At 47.5% G+C, this 18,830-nt stretch overlaps 1 protein-coding gene across 5 annotated transcripts in view; it reads right to left on the reverse strand.

Moving 5' to 3' along the window:
- STMN3 (stathmin 3) overlaps window positions 1-18,830 on the reverse strand; it is a 63,657-nt gene that overhangs the window by 10,314 nt on the left and 34,513 nt on the right. For 4 of the 5 annotated variants that reach the window (XM_075900959.1, XM_075900955.1, XM_075900956.1 and 1 more), the window contains exons 3-5: window positions 2,403-2,498; window positions 1,195-1,370; window positions 171-362 (exon numbers count right to left, since the gene is read on the reverse strand). In XM_075900959.1, the coding sequence (XP_075757074.1) occupies window positions 171-362; window positions 1,195-1,370; window positions 2,403-2,498 (464 nt within the window). Of the gene's footprint in view, window positions 1-170; window positions 363-1,194; window positions 1,371-2,402; window positions 2,499-5,409; window positions 5,551-18,830 lie in introns of those variants that run through there. The other variant, XM_075900958.1, reaches the window with a different exon arrangement.

Genomic DNA, 18,830 nt, shown 5'->3' on the forward strand with positions numbered 1-18,830 from the left:
CGCAAAAAAGCCCCAATCGCGAAAATGGCGGAAAAGCGACCTTGCCAATCTAGATGCTCTGTTCCGAAAATGCTTTTAACGGAAAACTTTTCCGTTAAAAGCATTTCCGGAAAATCATGTCAGTCTAGACGTAGCCTTGGTGTGCGTGGACACAGGACTCTAGCACTTGCCTTCTCGCGCAGTCGCTCCCTCAAGGCAGCTAGGTGAGCTTCACGGATCTCCTTGCTCAGCTCCATCTTGTAGTTGAGCTTCTCCTCAGCCAGCCGGCTGAAGTTATTGTTCTCCTCCAGGGCCTTGTGCAGCACCTCCCGCTCGTGCTCTCGTTTCTCCGCCAGCTGCTTCAGCACTTGGGCCTCCTGGGTCTGTGGGAAGCCAACAGATCGGGAGGTGGGGGTGGATCAGAACGTCTCCCTGGAGGTGCCCCCTGTTGGCCACATTCTCCCCACCCCACAATTCCTTTCTAGTTCACATGGAACATGTCTTCAAACTTCTCCCTTTGCACCTGCGTTCAAAAGTCCATTGCACTGTTGGTGCAATTTGAAAGCTGTGTAGGGACCCTCTGGAAAGCTACCCCTATGCATTAAATTGCCTCATCTTCTTCTGCTCTTACCCACCTGTTCTGTAGTGTTCTGGTTTGCCTCTCTCTGTCATTTTTTGTACTTTTCCAATATTTCTCTCTAGGAAGATTGTAAATTATGCTCATAAACAAAGTGCAAAAATAGCATTGCCAGCTGTTAAAAATCAATGGCATGGTGCAAAAGGTGCCGGTTCAGAACTTTATAGGATGTGTGGTTTATATTTGTAGCTCCTATAAAGATAGCTAGTGACAAAGAGTTTCATTCACCAGCAGTGTAGAGGTACACATATAATATACTAGGAAAATCTAACCCAGAGGACCACAAGGTTCCATAGATTGTAAGGCCAGAAGGGACCGTTATGATAATCTATTCTAACCTCCTGCACAGCACAGGCCAGAGAATTTCATCCAGTAATTCCAACATCAAACCTACCAGCTAGGGATGTAAGACACAGCACTATTGCCAGACACAAGATGTGGCTCCTAAAGAAAGCCCGTGATGGTGGTTTATTTCCAGCACGGCATCTGTTTTTCCTGCCCCCAACTATGAGAGAGGGTCACATGGCAAATACATGATTGGTTCTGTAAATTAGCATTGCCCTGGAATATTCCGTTACCTTCCTTCTCTCCTCTGCAGCTTCCAGCCTCTTCTGAAGCTCCTCCAGGGACAGGTCCTTCTTCTTAGGGGGAGAAGAGAGGACGGGACTCTCAGGGGACAAGTCCGAAGGGGACTTCAGGATCACTTCAAAGCTCTGGCCAGATGCCCTTTTGTCCAGCTGTTTCACCTCCATGTCTATGAGAGGAAAAGCAGCACTTTATGGACTGTGGGACACTCATGAAATGGCTAATTTGATAAAGTCGCCTTGCTACAGCTGCCGTGTCATTCCCTGATGCTCAGATCACGCAGCGAGATCAGCTGTGATCATATGCTTCTAACTGGGGCGTGCTGTCACTGGACTCCCTGCCAGAGGGGGCCAGAGAAGATGTATTGTGGAAACAAGTTCTCTTTCCACTATGGGCCCAGTCCCCTGGACTTCGTCTGGTTTTGGACCACTCCTCATCTGTAGCTCAGTTCATCTCTTGTTAAGCCCAGTGATACGTTTCTATATCACCTCTAGCTCTCCAGTGCTGTTACAACACTTCTTTATGCAGGTCCTCTGAAAAGCCACAAAACGGGCAGAGAGAAGGATGCTGCTGCTGGGTTTTTCAGACAGAATGTAAGACCAAGGTATTGCCCCCCCTGTGGTCACCAACGGACTCATGGTCCTTTCCCTAAACAGGAAAGTTAATTCTAGTGTCCTGGCCAAATTCCAACATGGGTAATTCCATTCTGCCTCCCAGAATTCCCCACTGCAGGTTCAGCTGCATCCCCAAATCCCCTTTACTTTCAGACCCACCACTGCCTGCTGCTGCTCTGCACCATAACATTTGACAACAATGCGCCAATTTCTAGGTTGTATGGCGCCACTGTCCCTGTTACAGCAAATTCTCACTAGCACAGGCAACTAATCTGACAGCCATCAAACAAGTGCAGCAGAGTTGATGGCAGCCACGGCAAGGATGTATTGCTGATAGCGCCTAGATTGATATCCCGGGATAACGGCGCCCTTTGATAACAGTCATGCAGCGGGTAAATGTAGGGTCCTGTGTTAATGAACCATGCTAAGGAAGTGGACCAAAATACCATGGCTCCAGTAATACAAACAACTTGGATCAGGACAGGGACATGGTCTCTCCCTAGGCAGCCTAATGTTCTGAAGGCCTCCCAGGCTTACAGGAGCTGCCTGCAGATCGGGTCTACAAGAGAATTGCACGTGTCGTTTACCTCCATACTGGTAGATGGTATTGGGGTGCGGCTGAGTGTGGAAACAGGAGCAGATCAGGGAGAGCAAGGACAGCTCCTTCATTTTCTCTTTGTAGGCTGGAAAGAAAGAAACAGCAATGAGTAGAGAGGTCCCTTGGCAATGTCTTGCCTTTCTCTGGGGGAGGGAACCAGGGGAATACACAGAGGCCCATTTGTGGCTACAGGACTCTCATGGCTTTTCCAAATACCAGATGCAGCTGCAGGCTCCCCAGGGATACCTGTGCAAGTGTCCCCCACATCTGCGGGAGGTACAGTAAATGCCACAGGGCAATGTCTTAGAGAGATTTTACCATCTTTACGGGGGTGAATCACTCAGGAGGAATGCTCCCCTCAGTTGCAAGAAAGGCAGGTTGGAAGCAGGTAATTTCAGCCCTTGTAAATAACCGCTCGGCGAAGGCTGCCCAGATACCCGCCCTTGGACAGTTCCAGACTCAGTGATTAAGAATGATTAAGCCCCACTAAAACACTGCCAGTCAGTGCCTAGAAGCAGGTCCTGATCTATAGTGGGACAAACCCCCATGGCCTGTAGAGAGGGTCCCCGCCATTTGATGATCCTGCATGTCTGTTGTCAATAAGAAACAATCAAATGAAGAGATGAGGCCAGATGTGTGGGGAACCGGGGTAAGGTTGGGTCAAGAATGAAGAATGAAGCACTTCAGGGAGCTGGACCCAGAGTGCACGTGAGCGGCTTTGAACTGTCGCTTGCAGGGTGCATGAAAGTGAACACAAGCCTGGTTCTCGCTGTGACCTGAATCCATAAGCCTAGGAACAGGGCTCTGGGCTCAGGGTGACAGAGACAAAGTGATGCTAAGAGCTGGCCTGGGTGATAATTGGATAATGTAAAAGGGATTGCTGGGGGTTAACTGGGTGACAAAACTCACCACCCACAGTTTGCTACCATACCACTGAATTTCTAGCCCATGTAAGCAGGGTTATCCATGACCCTACCTTTTGCAAAATAAAATGGGTTCACTGAACCCCCTCCCGCCACTGTCCATGGCAGGCACTGTCACATGGGAGATCACATTCCCAGGACAAGGGACTCCTGCTGGGGGCCTGCCTAGCGACAGAAGAATCGATTCAGCACACTGTGAAGCCAACAGCCCCGGAGGGTGCCAGGCACAGAGTAGAGATCCCTGCACCTTTAATTTTCACCTGCAGCAGCATTTCTATTAGGGATGTGAACGACTAGTCGACTATCCAATAAGCAAATGCTTATCAGACAGTCGACAGGCTAGTCGACTTGTCGCTTCCCCCCTCTTGCTGCCTCTGTCGGAAAGAGGCAGCAAAGGAGGAGGGAGAGAAGAGAGGGTGCTTCAAAGCGGCAGTGCCATGTGGAGCCCAGGGCCAGATCCTGGGCTCCATGTGGCGCTGCTGTTTTGACAACGCTGCGTGCAGCCCGGGGCCAGCTGGGAGTCCCCCGCTGACCCCGGGCTCCATGCAGCTTTGCCACCTTGAAACGCCACAGGGAGCATGGGGCCAGGGGGCAACAGCTTGAGTCCCCTGCTGGCCCCGTACTCCCCGCAGCACTTTCGCCTTTGACGTGTAGCTACAGCTGTTGCTACACTTGCTGACAGCTGTTGCAACACTTCAAAGGCGGAAGTACCCTTATTGGCTAATCGAATAGTCAATGCAAATTGCATTAACTATTCAATTAGCCAAATAATCAAAATTTTACATCCCTAATCTCTATTGCAGCTGCTCCAGGCCTTTATCTCAGCAGTACATTAGCGAGGGTTTAATGGATCCTGTCATTAACCTACACCTCACCGCTAGGAAGGTCGCTGCTGGTGTTGGGTGATGGTAAAACCTGCCTGTTTCTCCCTCCTCCCAACATCTGAGAGTGAGGCTGGGATATACCCACCTTCCCAGCTCAGCCCCTGGGCAGCTGCTCGGGTGGGCTTGGCTCAGCATTGTTGTGACAGAAGTTGCAGCTGCAGCATCACACGGTGGAACGGCGCATGACAAGCTGCTGCCCTAAGCGCCTAGTCTGCAGAGCCATGGCCAGCGCCTGTAGCTTCTGCATTTAACCCGTTCTCCCTGTTACTGAAATGAGCTCAGGGTGTGAACCACGTGAATCAACGCAAAATAGAACAAATGGTCCTGACCCCTTTCCCCCAGGAGGATTCATTAACCCTCATTTCACTGCAGCCAGACGAGGAAGCAGCTCCAATTTACAGCTGGGGAAACTGAAACAGCACTGGCCAAAGGTCAGACAGCAAGTCAGCGGCAGAGTTAAACCTGGGAATCTTGATTAAAGTCCCTTGGCCACTAGACACTGTTGCTAATACACTCGTCAAATCATCCGGGGCACGGTGGGAAGATCCTGCAGAAGGAGGCCCCAGGAAGCTCCCCACAAAGGAACACACTGTGTGTGGAGAGCCAGAGTCTCAGCCTTCTGGGGTTTGGTTTTATTAACAAAAAGGTGACTTAAACAAACCTGGCCAGCCCAGTGTCTTCCCAGGAGAGGCTGCTCCTAGGGCCCTGCCATCGTTTAACGTGTGCCTAGCCTCTAGTCACCAGGCTTGTACGCAGGGTACAAAGGAGCCATGAGGACCTCAGTGAGTCAGTAGTAAGGAACCAGCTGCTCTCCACAGGGTCCCAGCACCAGCTAAGGGGGAACACCACTGCTGGACATACACTTCAAGCCTCTATAAAGTACCAAGTGCAAGGGAATCTAGAGAGATGCCCATCCCCTTCGCTCTGCTGAGTTAGCTTTGTAACCTTGTGGGATAGGAAGAGGCTTATGAAAGGGGATCGTTAAAGGAGAATTCCCTGGATGGGGAATTAGGGGAGCTGCAAAGCTAAAAATTGATTTCCAATATTGTCACATTGTTTACCGTGTCCCTTCATAGACACTTCTCTTCCCAGCCTCCCAAGCCTGACCCTCCATCTTCGCCCTAGCCACAAGTGTTTGGAAAGGTGACAGTTATAGGACAGTACTACGGACAGCAGTTACATCACTCACCTCAATGCTCCGCGGTTCCTTTGAATCTGTGTTATCTGCTTTCCCTGGCTGCAAATCTTTGTATTTATTTGTAGCAGCTTTGCCTTTGCTGCTCCACCAGCCCTGCTGGTCAAATTTCCCCCATTCACATTACAATTTGCACCCCACACACCCCAGTTCTAATACCAAACACAAGGCTGGTCATGTTTAAATTTACTCCAGAAAAGACCAACTTGCTTCAACAATGCAAAATGCAGAGGGGGGCGGGGGACTGTTGGTTTAATTTAGCTAATCCGCAAGGCTCTTCAAAATCCTAGGAGAGCCCTGTCTGCTAGCAGCAAGCATCACTGCGTGGTGACTAGTGGATGCCTCACCATTGTGACAGAGGCAGCTTTGTGGTTCATGGGACACTAGTAGTCTGCAGAGCACTGCTGTTGCCTTTCCTATGGGCTGTGCAACTGTCCCAGCACATGGCTAGCAGGCACCCCCAAGAGAAAGACAGGATGTGTCTGAAAGAAAAATGTGTATCTAATCGGTACGTTCTTATTTCAACTTGCCCTTTCCTGCAAAGGAAGCTTTGCCTTTCCCAGAGTGCCTTGTCCTGTCGGTCACTGGGGGGAACAGAGGTAATGTATTATTTGGACCTTTCTTCATGTACATTTGGGGTTTTTCTGTCCCCTGAAGATTCAGGCCTGATGTCTTAGGCTACATCTAGACTACACGCCTTTTTCAAAAGAGGCTTTTTTGAAAGATACTTTTGAAAAAGCCTCTTTCGGAAAAGAGTGTCTAGACGACTAGTACTTTCAAAAAAGCAAGTCGCTTTTTTGAAAGAGAGCACCCAGGCAGTCTGGATGCTTTCTTTCGAAAAAGCACAGTTTGCATTACATAGTGCCTTTTTTCGAAAGAGCACTTTCAAAAAAAGGTGTTCTTCCTCGTAAAATGAGGTTTTCCGTGGTTGATAAGACCGCCGCGTTCTTTCGATTTACTGTCAACAGAATGCGGTGACAGTCTAGACTCAGGTAAAGATTAAAAAAAAAAAAAGGCCACTTTTTTCAAAAAATCCCTGTAGTCTAGACACACCCTTAGCAAGGAGTGATTCTTATTGCTAAAACATGTGGGCTTAAGATTAGGAATGTAATCAACTAGTCAAGTAGTCAACTACCTGATAAGCATAGACTTACTGGGTAGTTGAATGACTACTCGACTACTTGCTCCTCCTCCCCCCGCTGCCTCTGTATCAGAGGCAGCAAGGGTGGGGAAGCAGGAGCCAATGCTGGGGGGAACCAGCTTAAAAGCCAGCTCCCCCCAGCACTGGCTCCATGGTGAGGAATGGGGGGGGGGGGAGCAGGGGAGGCAGAGCCGGGACTGCTCAGTCCTGGCTCGCACAGGCCCCAGGAGATAACCCTGCTGTGCCTCTGCACTTTAAATATAGTAAGAGCCCAGCGACTCTTAGCTCATTTAAAATGCAGAGCTGCAGCAGCAGTAGCGAGTGCCCATCCTCATTGACTAATCAAGGAGTTGATGGAAATTCCATCGACTACTCGATTAGCCAGTTAACTGTTACTTAATGTTCTTATTTAGGATGCTTCTCCCAAACTGGGGCTGGGAAGAGATTTCCCTTTGAGCATTTTAGCTGGGATCTTTTCCTCCTTTTCCTGGCGGCCTGAGAAAGGCTCTCCATGAGGATCAAGTGTATCTGGTTTTTTGGATTTCAGGAGGCCTAAGCACTATTAGATCTTTGGCCTTGCCCATCTCTCCCTTTTGGAGACAGCCTTCTGCAGGCTGACTGAGCAAGGATTTTGTATGGGGATTAGGAAAGGTGGGCCAGTTTCTTGTGATGTCAAGACCTGTGGACTTTTGTTGGAAGGCGCTCTGGTGTAATCTGGACATACACGTTTGGATATTTTGCGACAAGAAGGTTTCAGACCATTCCAGGGCCCACTGCTCTAGCTCCTGTACCATGTCTCGGTATTGCCGCGCTGTGGCTGTTATACCCCAGTGCTGCTTATGAAGCCAAAAGGAGCGCCCACTGGGCCATGGCGAAGGAGCGTATCATTGTAATAGAAACAAACCACACCATGAGCCCTGGTTCCATTGGTAACCATGGTAACTCTCATGGCCTTGTGCTTGGTTATCTGAACTTTACTGGCTCTGTGGAGCCAATTTCCTTGTTTCCTTTCAGGCTCTGGCAGGACACAGCTTCCAGTCTTGCCCTAGCGCTCCCCAGCTGTGCCCAGGCCGTTTGGAGCGTTCCTCCCCTGCTCCCTCTCCTGCAAATCAGCCACCCCTTGCTGTCAATCACAGTGAAAAGGAGCAGGAAGACAAAAGGACATTGGTGCGGCGAGCTGCCGCCAGCAGCCTAACGAGCTAGGAAAGTGGTGAGTGAACATCTCGTGGCACTTGAGACTCTGCAGCTCCATCCTGGCGCCAGCTATCAGATGCAATTAACAGAATCCAGACACATGGGTCGGGGGAGGGGAGCAGGAGGCTCTTGGCTTTGAAGGCCTCAGCAAGTGTGTGCGGGGGGGAGAGGGAGGGAGAGAGCCACCAGGGAAAATCGGAGGAGCTAGGACCTGTGGTTTGGCTCTTCTGCGACTAAACAAAGCCCTTGTCAGGCTTGTCTGCTGGACCAATGCCTTGCAGCAAAGCAGCATGGTAAAAACAATGGGATTATCAAGGGGAAGTGGTGAAAATCCCTCACCTCTTAGAGGCATTTTCTGCTTCCAATCCAGGTACCAAACCAGTATGCTCAAAGGCTGTGTCTCTGCATGAGCTAGGAGCATGATTCCCAGCTCACACATGCATCTGTGTGCAAACCTGGTGAGCACTAGAGCCAGTACAAATAGTCATGCAGCTGGGATAGCACAGGACAGAAACCCGCCTGACCCCTATGTGCCTGGGCCCAGCATGGCAAAGCTGAGCCCCGCAACCCATGTGCTGCTACACTATGTATACTGGCAGTAGCACCCATCAAGCCACTGGCGGATGTGTACGTGGGCTGAGAATCACACTCTGTGTGTGGAATAGTGATAGAAATGTAGCTGTGTTAGTATGGTATAGCTGAAACAAAAAACAGGACTGTGTAGCACGTATCTAATTACTCCTATCGGCTGGTTGGCAGAGGGGACAGGCGTCCCTGGGAAGTGGAGCTGTCTATTCAGCACCACCCCAGGCCATGGCTGGCTTCTCTCCGACCGAGTCAGAACTGCAATGCATGCACTCGCAGGGGTCAGAAATAATCACTTGTGCCCTAGAGGGGATGTTCAAAGGCCTCCTCTCTACACCCTTCTACCCAACACTCTCAAACGCCTTTAACAAAGAGGAACTCAGCCTCATTCGGGAGTTGCGCAGGATGATCGATCCCTATATAAGTTTGAAACCGAGGCCGGGTCTACACTGGCAGAGAATATCGATGCAGAATACACAACTTTGGCTATGTGAATTGCATAGCTGGAGTCGACATACCTGGCACTGATTTTCTGGGGCAGCCCCACAGCAGGAGATCAATGGGAGAAATCAACACAACAGCGAGGAGTACCGGTGCTGATGGAGACGCCCAGTTCAATTTAGTGGGTCTTTACTAGACCCACTAAATCAAATCCCAGAGGATCGATTGCCAGAGCTTCAATCCTCTGGCAAGTAGAGACATGGCCTGAAACAGAGCAACACAACGTGACTTGCCCAAGGTCACACAGAGGTAGGAGTGGAACTACAGAAGAGTTCTGACTCCCAGTCCCCTTCTCTAAGTGCGAGGTCACACTACCAACCCCCAGCCACGAATAGAATGAATGAGTCCTGATTTCCAGCCCTCATGTTCTAACCAGCAGAGTGCACACAGAACTTGGTCTCTTGATGAGATAAACGCATGGGAAGCCAAACAAACCTTTAGCTCTCATCGCCTTGTGTTTGGTTAGCTGAGCTTTACTCTGCCTTCAACAGGCCAGGTTCCTGGTCTTCCTTCAGATTCTTGTAGGATACAGACTCTCCCTTTCAGCAGCCTTGCCCAAGCATTCACCAGCTGTACCCTTTCCATCTGGAACTTTCCTTCCCCGGCCTCCCAACTGGAACAACTGCTTTGAGAGCGTTCTGACATCCCTCTGCTGGGTAAGAGGATCACTTGCTGATTGCTCCTCCGTAGGGCAGAGAGAAAGAGGAGCTTAAGGGGACAAAAATAAGCCACATCCACATGAAACCAGTGTGATGGTTCCAATGGCTTTGGGGTCTAGAATGGCCTCAGTCCTGGACTGCTAGGAATGGGGTAGCCTGTGGCCCCCTCCTTGCCATGTGGCAGATTGTAAATGCAGAAGAGAGTCTAAAGAAAGTGCAGAAGGTCCTGAGCACTGACTCTCACAGGCCACACTTCCCCAGCTTTTCAACGGGATTAGAAACACCGGAGGTTTAAAATTGGATTGTTGTTAAAGAGCCCAGAGTCCCAGTCATGTGAATAAACACATGGCTGTTTTGTCTGCCTAATACCCGAGACAGCAGTAAGCCTGGACAGTTACAGACACAATCCCTCTGGCTGGGATCTTAACAGGCGTCTCATGCAATGGCCACAAGCGAGCACTGAAGGGTACTAGCAAGAGGAGCAGCACGGGAAATTGCTCCCCAGAAGGGTTTAGTCATCTTGCCAGGACATAGGGAAATTTCACAAAGTTTGTGTAATTTTCTGACAGATTTACCCCCCCCCCCCCCCACTGCACTCCAGCAGCTCCCAGTCAGATCTTGGAAGCAGTCAATGGAGAGCAGCAGAGTTAGGTTAGCAAAGGCATCACACACCATGGTCCTTGGTGCCATGCCATCTCCTTGGTGGGATTCTGAAAGTGCCCAGGAGATGGACAGCTGCACCAATAGGTGGCTAGGGATTTCTCTGTCATGGGGCTAGGGTTTGATGGTACTTCTTGTTTCTCCTCTCACATATGTTCTGGGATGGTCTGAGTGGGACAGATGGTGTGTCCAAAGCTGGAGCGGCTTTAAGGTAAATCCAAGCTGATCCCGCCTCCAATCAGCCTTAGGTCTGGGAATAAATAGGTGGCTTCTCCCCATTCCCCCAAGGGTAACTCATCTAACTCTGGAGATCTGACCCCAATGTTTCAGAAGAGCATCCATATACAGTGTCTGGACATTCACATGTGTTAAGCGTGCAAACATTAAGTGTCCAAGCACAGAATCGGAGTGAGTTCTGAAAGGTAAAGAGGAGGGAATGAGTCTCCGACAAGCCCTCTTACTCACTGTACCATTCAGTCAGCATCCAAAATGGTGTTACCATCCGCATTTACGCCAATAGCAGTTTAGATCAGTCTTAAGAGGACTGACTTTCTATACAGATGAGCCCAAAAACAAGGATGTGGAGATCTCAGGCCAGACATATTCAAACCAACCTCCTTATTGGTACAAACCAGACATTTACTGGGACTCAGCACTGGGAGAACAGCTCTGTTTGTCCATTTTACGGAATAGTTCTCTGATCTCTTTCACTCCCCTTTCGATTCCCTCTTCCCTCTCATAAGCCAGGTCAACGTACAGGTTTTGTGTGGATCTAACTATTCTGTGAGTTTCTTCCAAAACTGGTAATCAGTTCAGCCCATAGTGTGGATGCAGTTATATGCATATAAAGGTACCTTATAGCAGGATAGCTTATTCCTGTTTTATAAAGTATAACTGCAACCACACTGGGGGGGAGGCTATATTTTTAATCATCTAAGAATAAAGACTAGCAAGTCCATAAAAGGCAAAGTAAGACGATTTCTAATTCATATCTGTTCTGAAAGAACCCGCTTACAATTCCAAGGGACCAAAAGGCCAGCAATTCTAAATGCTAGCATAAGGGAGTTACTAAACCTCACTTTCAATATAGCTGCATGCAAATTGGGCAGGCAATTGTGCACCCACTTATTTGCATGTGCAAATCCCCCTTTTGTGCACCTAACTGTGAGGTTTTGTGGGTATAATGGGCACACGTTTTTGCAGCCCTACCATTGCACCCATATTTGACAGTTTGCAGGTCATGGTTCTACATAACAAGCATGTACATCGGACTGTTAGAAGCAGGTGGAGCTATTCACTCAGTCACTCATTTGCATTTCTCAGTCTCCATTAGGTTTTGAAGGCATGACAAGGTCAGCTGTGTTAAAATGGATAGAAATGTGTGGAAATTAAAGCAGGATCATTTCCAGCCCTTCACTTTAAATGCTTTTAGAGATTTAAGGATCAGAAAGCCAATAACCGCCAGAGAGACAAGAAAATGCCCACATGCAAATTGCAGTTCCTGTGGCGTACTGCTTTATCTATAGCTGTATAATTAAAGTGGTGAACATTGTGTGATCCGACGGGCCCTTACTCTTCTCTTGGTGTCCCCGCCATGTCCTTCTTTTTTTCCTGTGTTTCATTCTTATGTCACCTTCTAAGCTCCCCTGCTCACATGCAGAGGGGGGATGTAACAGCACAGTGGCATTGCTATTCCTGATATGAAGTTACAGCTCTCCGGCTCCTACTGCTATATGTCCATTACACAGACATCCTTTTTCTACCAAAGCCCTTTCTTTCATTCTCCCACATCAGAGACTCCTAGAAATTAGAGGACAGACCAGCTGATCACCTCCTAGGCCATTGCCCTCCACCCCATGGATTTGATCCTTGCAATTTATTTCTAGCATTTGTCCAATCAGATATTCGAGTTCTTTGGGGAAAGGGTTTTTCCCATCCCCTTTGAGAGACTCTTCCATCCCTTTGCAAAGATCTGCCTGCAGAGAGTTAAATAACTTTTCCAGAAAACTGTGTGTTCCAGCTAGATTCGATTCCTTTTGTACTCTGCCATCCCGTGTGTCTTCCTACGGTTTTAGTGGGATTTGCTTGGCAGCATACCCAGATGAGGGAGGGGAGTACCGGACTGGGGGAAGCAGAATGTCATGTGTCTGCACAAGGAGGACACAAAATCGTATCTCTGATCATTGCAGGCCTGCTTTGGATTTCAAGCCTCCCTCCTTTTGTACTTGAGCTGGCCTTGGGATCAGCTCCCTCCAAGCTGGGTTGGATTTACAGTCACTGAGCACAACACAGGGGTCAGCAATGGGGAAAACACACAGCAATTAAGCTGCCCAGAACAGGAGTGGCCCAACAGGATGTATTTAATGAGCACAATGGATGAGGACCCATTATGGCATGTAACTGAGAGGCGATTGGAAGGGTTTGCCTAGTGAAGGAAAAGCAGGGACAGCGATGCCTCCTTGTGACTATCATGGAATGGCTAATGGGCAGCCTGGGATTCTCTAGGCATCTTACATTACAAAGATATAAAACCCTGGGCATTAGAACTGTGTATTGCCAGGGCATAATTGGTTAAACACCCACAAACAGAGCATAACTGCTAACAGAATGATGTCAGCTTGGAAGGAGCTCTCATGTGGGGTTCCTCAGGGATATGTCCTGGGTCTGGTGTTGTCGAACATCTTTATTAATGACCTGAATGTAGGACTAGAGAGAAGACTGAGCAAATCTGCAGGTGACGCAAAGCTGGGGGAGCTGCCAATGCCGTGGAGAATAGAGCTACATTTCAGAGGGCTCTTGATAAATGGGAGAACTGGTCTAGAGGCAGTAAAATGAAATCCACAAAGACAAATGAAAGGCGTTACACAAGAAAAACCAAATGCCAAGATACAAAATGGAGGAAAACTGCTGAGAAGGGTCTGGATCCCAACCTCAGCCTGAAAGGTTGTCACACAAAATAAAAAAAGCAAATGCAATTTTAGGTTGCATTAACAGAGGCACGGCATGCAAGTCCCGGGAGGTGAGAGCAGCTCGCTACTTGGTGGAAGTTAGGCTTCAGATGTAGGACTGAGTCCAGTTTTGGTCCCCAATGTATGGGAAGGATGTAGAGAAGCTGGAAAGGATCCAGAGGTGAGTGATAAAGGTGACCAAAGGGATGGAGTGCAGCCATCTGAGCTGAAGAAACTGGGTATATTTAGTTTGGAGAACAGGAGATTAAGAGGTAGTTGATAGCATCCTCAAATACTTGAAAGGCTACCATAAAAAAGATGGAAAACAGTTGATCTCTCTTGCCACACAGGGCAGAACATGAGTAATAGATTCAAACTACAGCATAGCAAATTTAGATTAAATCTTCAGGCCAGGTCTGCACTAAAGGGGAAGGTCAAATTCAGATACAGAACTCCAGCTACATTAATTACATAGTTGGAATCAATGTATCTTAATTCACGTTTCCCTGCCGTCCCCACAGTGGGTGGACAAAGGAAGCAAACACTTCCATCAGCTTCCCTTACTCCTCACTGGATCAGGAGTACTGGTTCCAATGGGGGGTGACCTCTGAATTCAATTTAGCGGGTCTTTACTAGACCCGCTAAATTGAACTCTGGAAGACAGATTGTGGCATGTTGATCTTCCCAATCGTGAAGACATGGCCTCAGGAAAAACTTCATGAGAACCGTAGGACAATGGAATAAGTTGCCTTGGGAGGTTGTGGAAGCTCCTTCACTGGAGATATTCAAAAGGTGGCTGGATAGCCATCTGCCTTGGATGGTTTAGACACAATAAATTCTGCACCTTCTAATCCTATGAATCTATGGCCAGTCACCTTTTCTTTGTTATCACCCTTCCCTATCATCTGTCTCTCTGTCTTGCATTTGTTTGTTTGTTTGTTTGTTTGTTTGATTTGTTGAATGTGAGCATTTCAGGGACAGGATCAGGCCTTTTATGTTTGGAGTGGGCCTAACACATTTTGGACAAAAATAGGCAAATTAATAAACAATAGTTGTTGTTCCCTTATGGATGCTGGGACTTAATCTCCCCCTCATTTTGTACAAGATCTAGGCTGATGTCAAATTTCTTTCTCACACACACAGAAACTCAATTCAGATGAATCGCTCAGTCCTCGCAAACTGATATTGCAGCCTATGGAATGAACAATGCAGCTAGGAATACGTAGCTCTGAGTCCTAAAACAGGAATGGGACTCACTCAAACAGTCCCCACTGTGATCCAAGTTCTGAAGTAATCCTTTTTATACTGGTAGTTTCATTATTCAGTGTCAGGCTTTTGGACATATAAATCTCATTATCCATAGCTTTCCACCCTTTTTCATTTGCATAACATTTTTGAATGGAGGTTTACACCCCTTTGGAAATCTTCAGCATACTCTATGGACTGAGGGTCTATGGATCACAGGCTGAAAACCACTGCTCTACATGATCTCAAGATACATCTCCATTATCAGCTGGGGAAGAATTTACAATTCAGCAAACAGAAGGAAGGCAACTGTCCTCTCACCATCACTTAGGACATAGTGTCCAGAAGAGGCAAAGTCATAGTCTCCCCATGTAGGAATGTTCCTAATTCACAGCCTCTTCAGAAAGAACCTGCTTGCAATATCCAGGGGACAAAAAGGCCAGCACTTCCAAATGCCATCATAATGCGATTTATACAGTAAACCTGACATTTTGATAGAGCTATATGCAAATTCGATCCATGATTGTGCACTGACTTATTTGCATGTACAAATCCCTCTTTGGTGCACATAAATGGGTGGTTTTGTGGGCAGAATGGGCACATCCATATTTTGTGGATACGCCCATTGCACCCATGTTTGACAGTTTGCTGGTCAGTGTATTATATAACAGGCTTGTTATTTAAAACAGGATTGTGCGATTACAAAAGCACAGTTTCACACATTTTTAAAATAGCTAGGTAGAAGCAGGTGGAGTGCTCCAATTAGTCACCCATTTGCATATGACTGCTTCCATTAGGTTTTGAAGGAACGACAAAGTCAGTTGAGTTAGCATGGATATTGTACACGTGTATAAATTAAGGCAGGAAGGCTTTCAACCCTGCACTTTAAATGCTTTTATAGATTTAAGGATCAGAAAGTCAATAACCGAAACAGAGAGCAGAAAATACCTACACAAATAGCAGCTCTTTTGGGACCTCATACCAGAACCTCATTTTGGGTCTTGGTGAGATTGGAAATGTCATGAAGGGGCATCCAGGGATCTTACTCAGACTAAAATGGAAGATCTTATTACAAAGAATAGTTTTACATGCCCTTCCAAGGCAGAAATAGCTAACATTTCACCTCTCCTTTAGACAGGCAGCTGCAATACAAGACAATGAGAGAAATTCATTAAGTCTGGCTATAGAGTTTTATCACTAAGCAGTAGAATGTTTGTGCTTCACACTTATCACAGAGACGATCCATTGTGAATGGCTGAGTTCTGCAAAATAATAAGTGAACAAACACCATGTAAAAGGCACTGAAAACAGATCACAAAATCTGATCTCATAATGTGCAAGGCATCCTTCTATCCCATGGCCTAGACAGAGCAATGCCTGCCCAGCCATTTAATGCTGCAATCTTGCCTAACAAAGTGTGCAGTTGGTGTTTAAGCTTCTGTAAATAGAGGCGAGTGGTGGGCTGTCTGTGGGATGCATGGAGCCTACTGGAGTTCTATGTGTGGTCCGCAAAACTTTTTGTTTACCGTTGCCCATGTGCAGGGTTGCCATAACCTGCTGGTTTCTGTCCACATAGGTTTTTTCCAACCTGTGTTACTAAAGTGACATGCACGTAAAGTGAGGGCTCATGACACGAGGGGTGTGCTGATTGCACACAACACCGACTGTCAGAGCCATGCATTCCCTCTGCAGCCCAAGCGCTGCTACGGTTCCATCGGCACCGCCTGCAAATTCGAGGGACACAAGTGCACTTAGCAAAACCACCCTCTCCCAGGAGACCCTCTTGGTGACAACCATTTTGCAGCCCAGTGAGATGGAGGAGACCACTCCTGCGGCCCACTCGCTAGCCTAGGTTGACCGTAGCTGATACAGGCTGTTCTGTTCTTTTTTCCGTCTCCGCTTCATTCACATCTCATTACATGACTGGCACAACCGTTGATAAACCCTTTGTGCATATTTACACGTGCACTGTGCATGTTGCCTGAACAAAATGATGTATTTTGAATGAAGTAAACAAGCATGGAAGAGGCGTTAACTGAATGTTCATTGAAACCGAGCTGCTAAGAAGGTCAGAAGAGTCGCCACCTTGCTGTCTCAACTCAAGGATGTATGCCATATACTCGCGCCTCCTCTTTGCCATCAATATTATAGACAACACTTACACATTTAAAAATATTTCTTTCACTAAGTCAACTCCTGGGGATCCTACTCTAGCTAGCCCCGGTCCCCACTTTTAAATAATAAACAGAGACAAAAATAGATTCTCTGGGCAGATTCACAGCAAATGGGTAACTGCTAGTGTCCTATCCCAAAGCCTTTGGGAGGTATGGGAAACAGTAGTGGTAGCATGTACACACATACAGGACTAGGACTCAAAAGAATATGGTTTTAGTCCTAGCTCTGTCACTAACCTTCTCTGTGAGCTCAGGTAAATCACTCTGCCTCCATGTGCTTCTGTTTCCCTTCAATTTGAATATTCAATTAAATATACAGATTTGTCTAATACTCTCATCACCATAGTATTCGAGAGTTTTAAGTGCATTAAGCAATATGACTAACGCCTGTCATGTGTTTGTTCCCTCAGCCTCTCCCCAAGGGCACAAGTGTATGCAGGCAGGCAGGAGTGTTTTGTTTCCAATTTATACAGACACATACACACACACACTCAGGGTATGTCTACACTACCCTCCTAGTTCGAACTACGAGGGTAATGTAGGCATACCGCACTTGCAAATGAAGCCCGGGATTTGAATTTCCCAGGCTTCATTTGCATAAGCGGGGCGCCGCCATTTTTAAAACCCCGCTGGTTCGAACCCCGTGCAGCGCGGCTAAACGGGGCACGCACTAGGTAGTTCGAACTAGGCTTCCTAGTTCGAACTACCGTTACTCCTCATTCCACGAGGAGTAACGGTAGTTCGAACTAGGAAGCCTAGTTCGAACTACCTAGTGCGTGCCCCGTGTAGCCGCGCTGCACGGGGTTCGAACCAGCGGGGTTTAAAAAATGGCGGCGCCCTGCTTATGCAAATGAAGCCCGGGAAATTCAAATCCCGGGCTTCATTTGCAAGTGCGGTATGCCTACATTACCCCGCTAGTTCGAACTAGTGAGGTAGTGTAGACATACCCTCCGAGAGTAGTTATTAATGGTTCACAATCCTGCTGGAAGGGCATAACAAGTGGAGTTCCACAGGGGTCTGTTGTGGGATTGATTCTGTTCAATATCTTCATCAATGATTTGGATACTGGCATAGAGAGTATGCTTATTAAGTTTGCAGATGATACCAAGCTGGGAGGGGTGGCAACTGCTTTGGAGGATAGGGTCATAATTGAAAATGATCTGGACAAACTGCAGAAATGGTCTGAGGTCAATAGGATGAAGTTAAATAAGGACAAATGCAAAGTGCTCCACTTAGGAAGGAACAATCAGTTTCACACATACAGAATGGAAAGCGACTGCCTAGGAAAGAGTACTGCAGAAAGAGATCTAGGGGTCATAGTGGACCACAAGATAAATGAGAGTCAACAGTGTGACGCTGTTGCAAAAAAAGCAAACATGATTCTGGGAGGCATTAACAGGAGTGTTGTGAGCAAGACACGAGAAGTCATTCTTCTGCTCTACTCTGTGCTGATTAGGCCTCTATTGGAGTATTGTGTCCAGTTCTGGGCACTACATTTCAAGACAGATGTGGAGAAATTGGAGAAGGTCCAGAGAAGAGAAACAAGAATGATTAAAGATCTAGAGAACATGACCTGTGAAGGAAGACTGAAATAATTGGGCTTGTTCAGTTTGGAAAGGAGAAGACTGAGAGGGGACATGATTGTGGTTTTCAGGTATCTAAAAGGGTGTCACAAGGAGGACGGAGAAAAATAGTTCTCTTTGGCCTCTGAGGATGGGACAAGAAGCAATGGGCTTCATCTGCAGTAAGGGAGGTTTAGGTTGGACATTAGGAAAAAGTTCCTAACTGTCAGGGTGGTTAAACACTGGAATAAGTTGCCTAGGGAGACTGTGGAATCTCCATCACTGGAGATATTTAAGAGCAGGTTAGACAGATACCTGTCAGGGATGGTCTAGATGGTACTGGGTCCTGCCGTGAGGGCAGGGGACTGGACTCAATGACCTCTCGAGGTCTCTTCCAGTTCTAGAGTTCTATGATTCTATGTTGCTGTATGTTTATGTCAGAGAAGGCAGGTCAAAGAAATGCCCCTTGCTCTTAGAGCAGGTGGGGGTGAGGTTTGTAATAACCATACTTCCTGAGGGAGTTCATGCCACAGTCATGGGCCAGCCACCAGGAAGCTCTGTCTCCTGCACATACGGGCTTTCCCCATTTGGACAGAGGTCGTAGTGCTAGAATAGGGTGGTTGCTACTCACAGTCTTCATCCTTTAGGCTCCTGTAGATTCTAATACGTTGAATGCCTCGAAGATAAGGACCAAGACGTTGAACTTCATTTGATGCTCCATGGGAAAGCAGTGTATGAGAGGTGTG

This window comes from Pelodiscus sinensis, chromosome 18 (genome assembly GCF_049634645.1).
Source record: "Pelodiscus sinensis isolate JC-2024 chromosome 18, ASM4963464v1, whole genome shotgun sequence".
Taxonomy (NCBI): Eukaryota; Metazoa; Chordata; order Testudines; family Trionychidae; genus Pelodiscus; species Pelodiscus sinensis.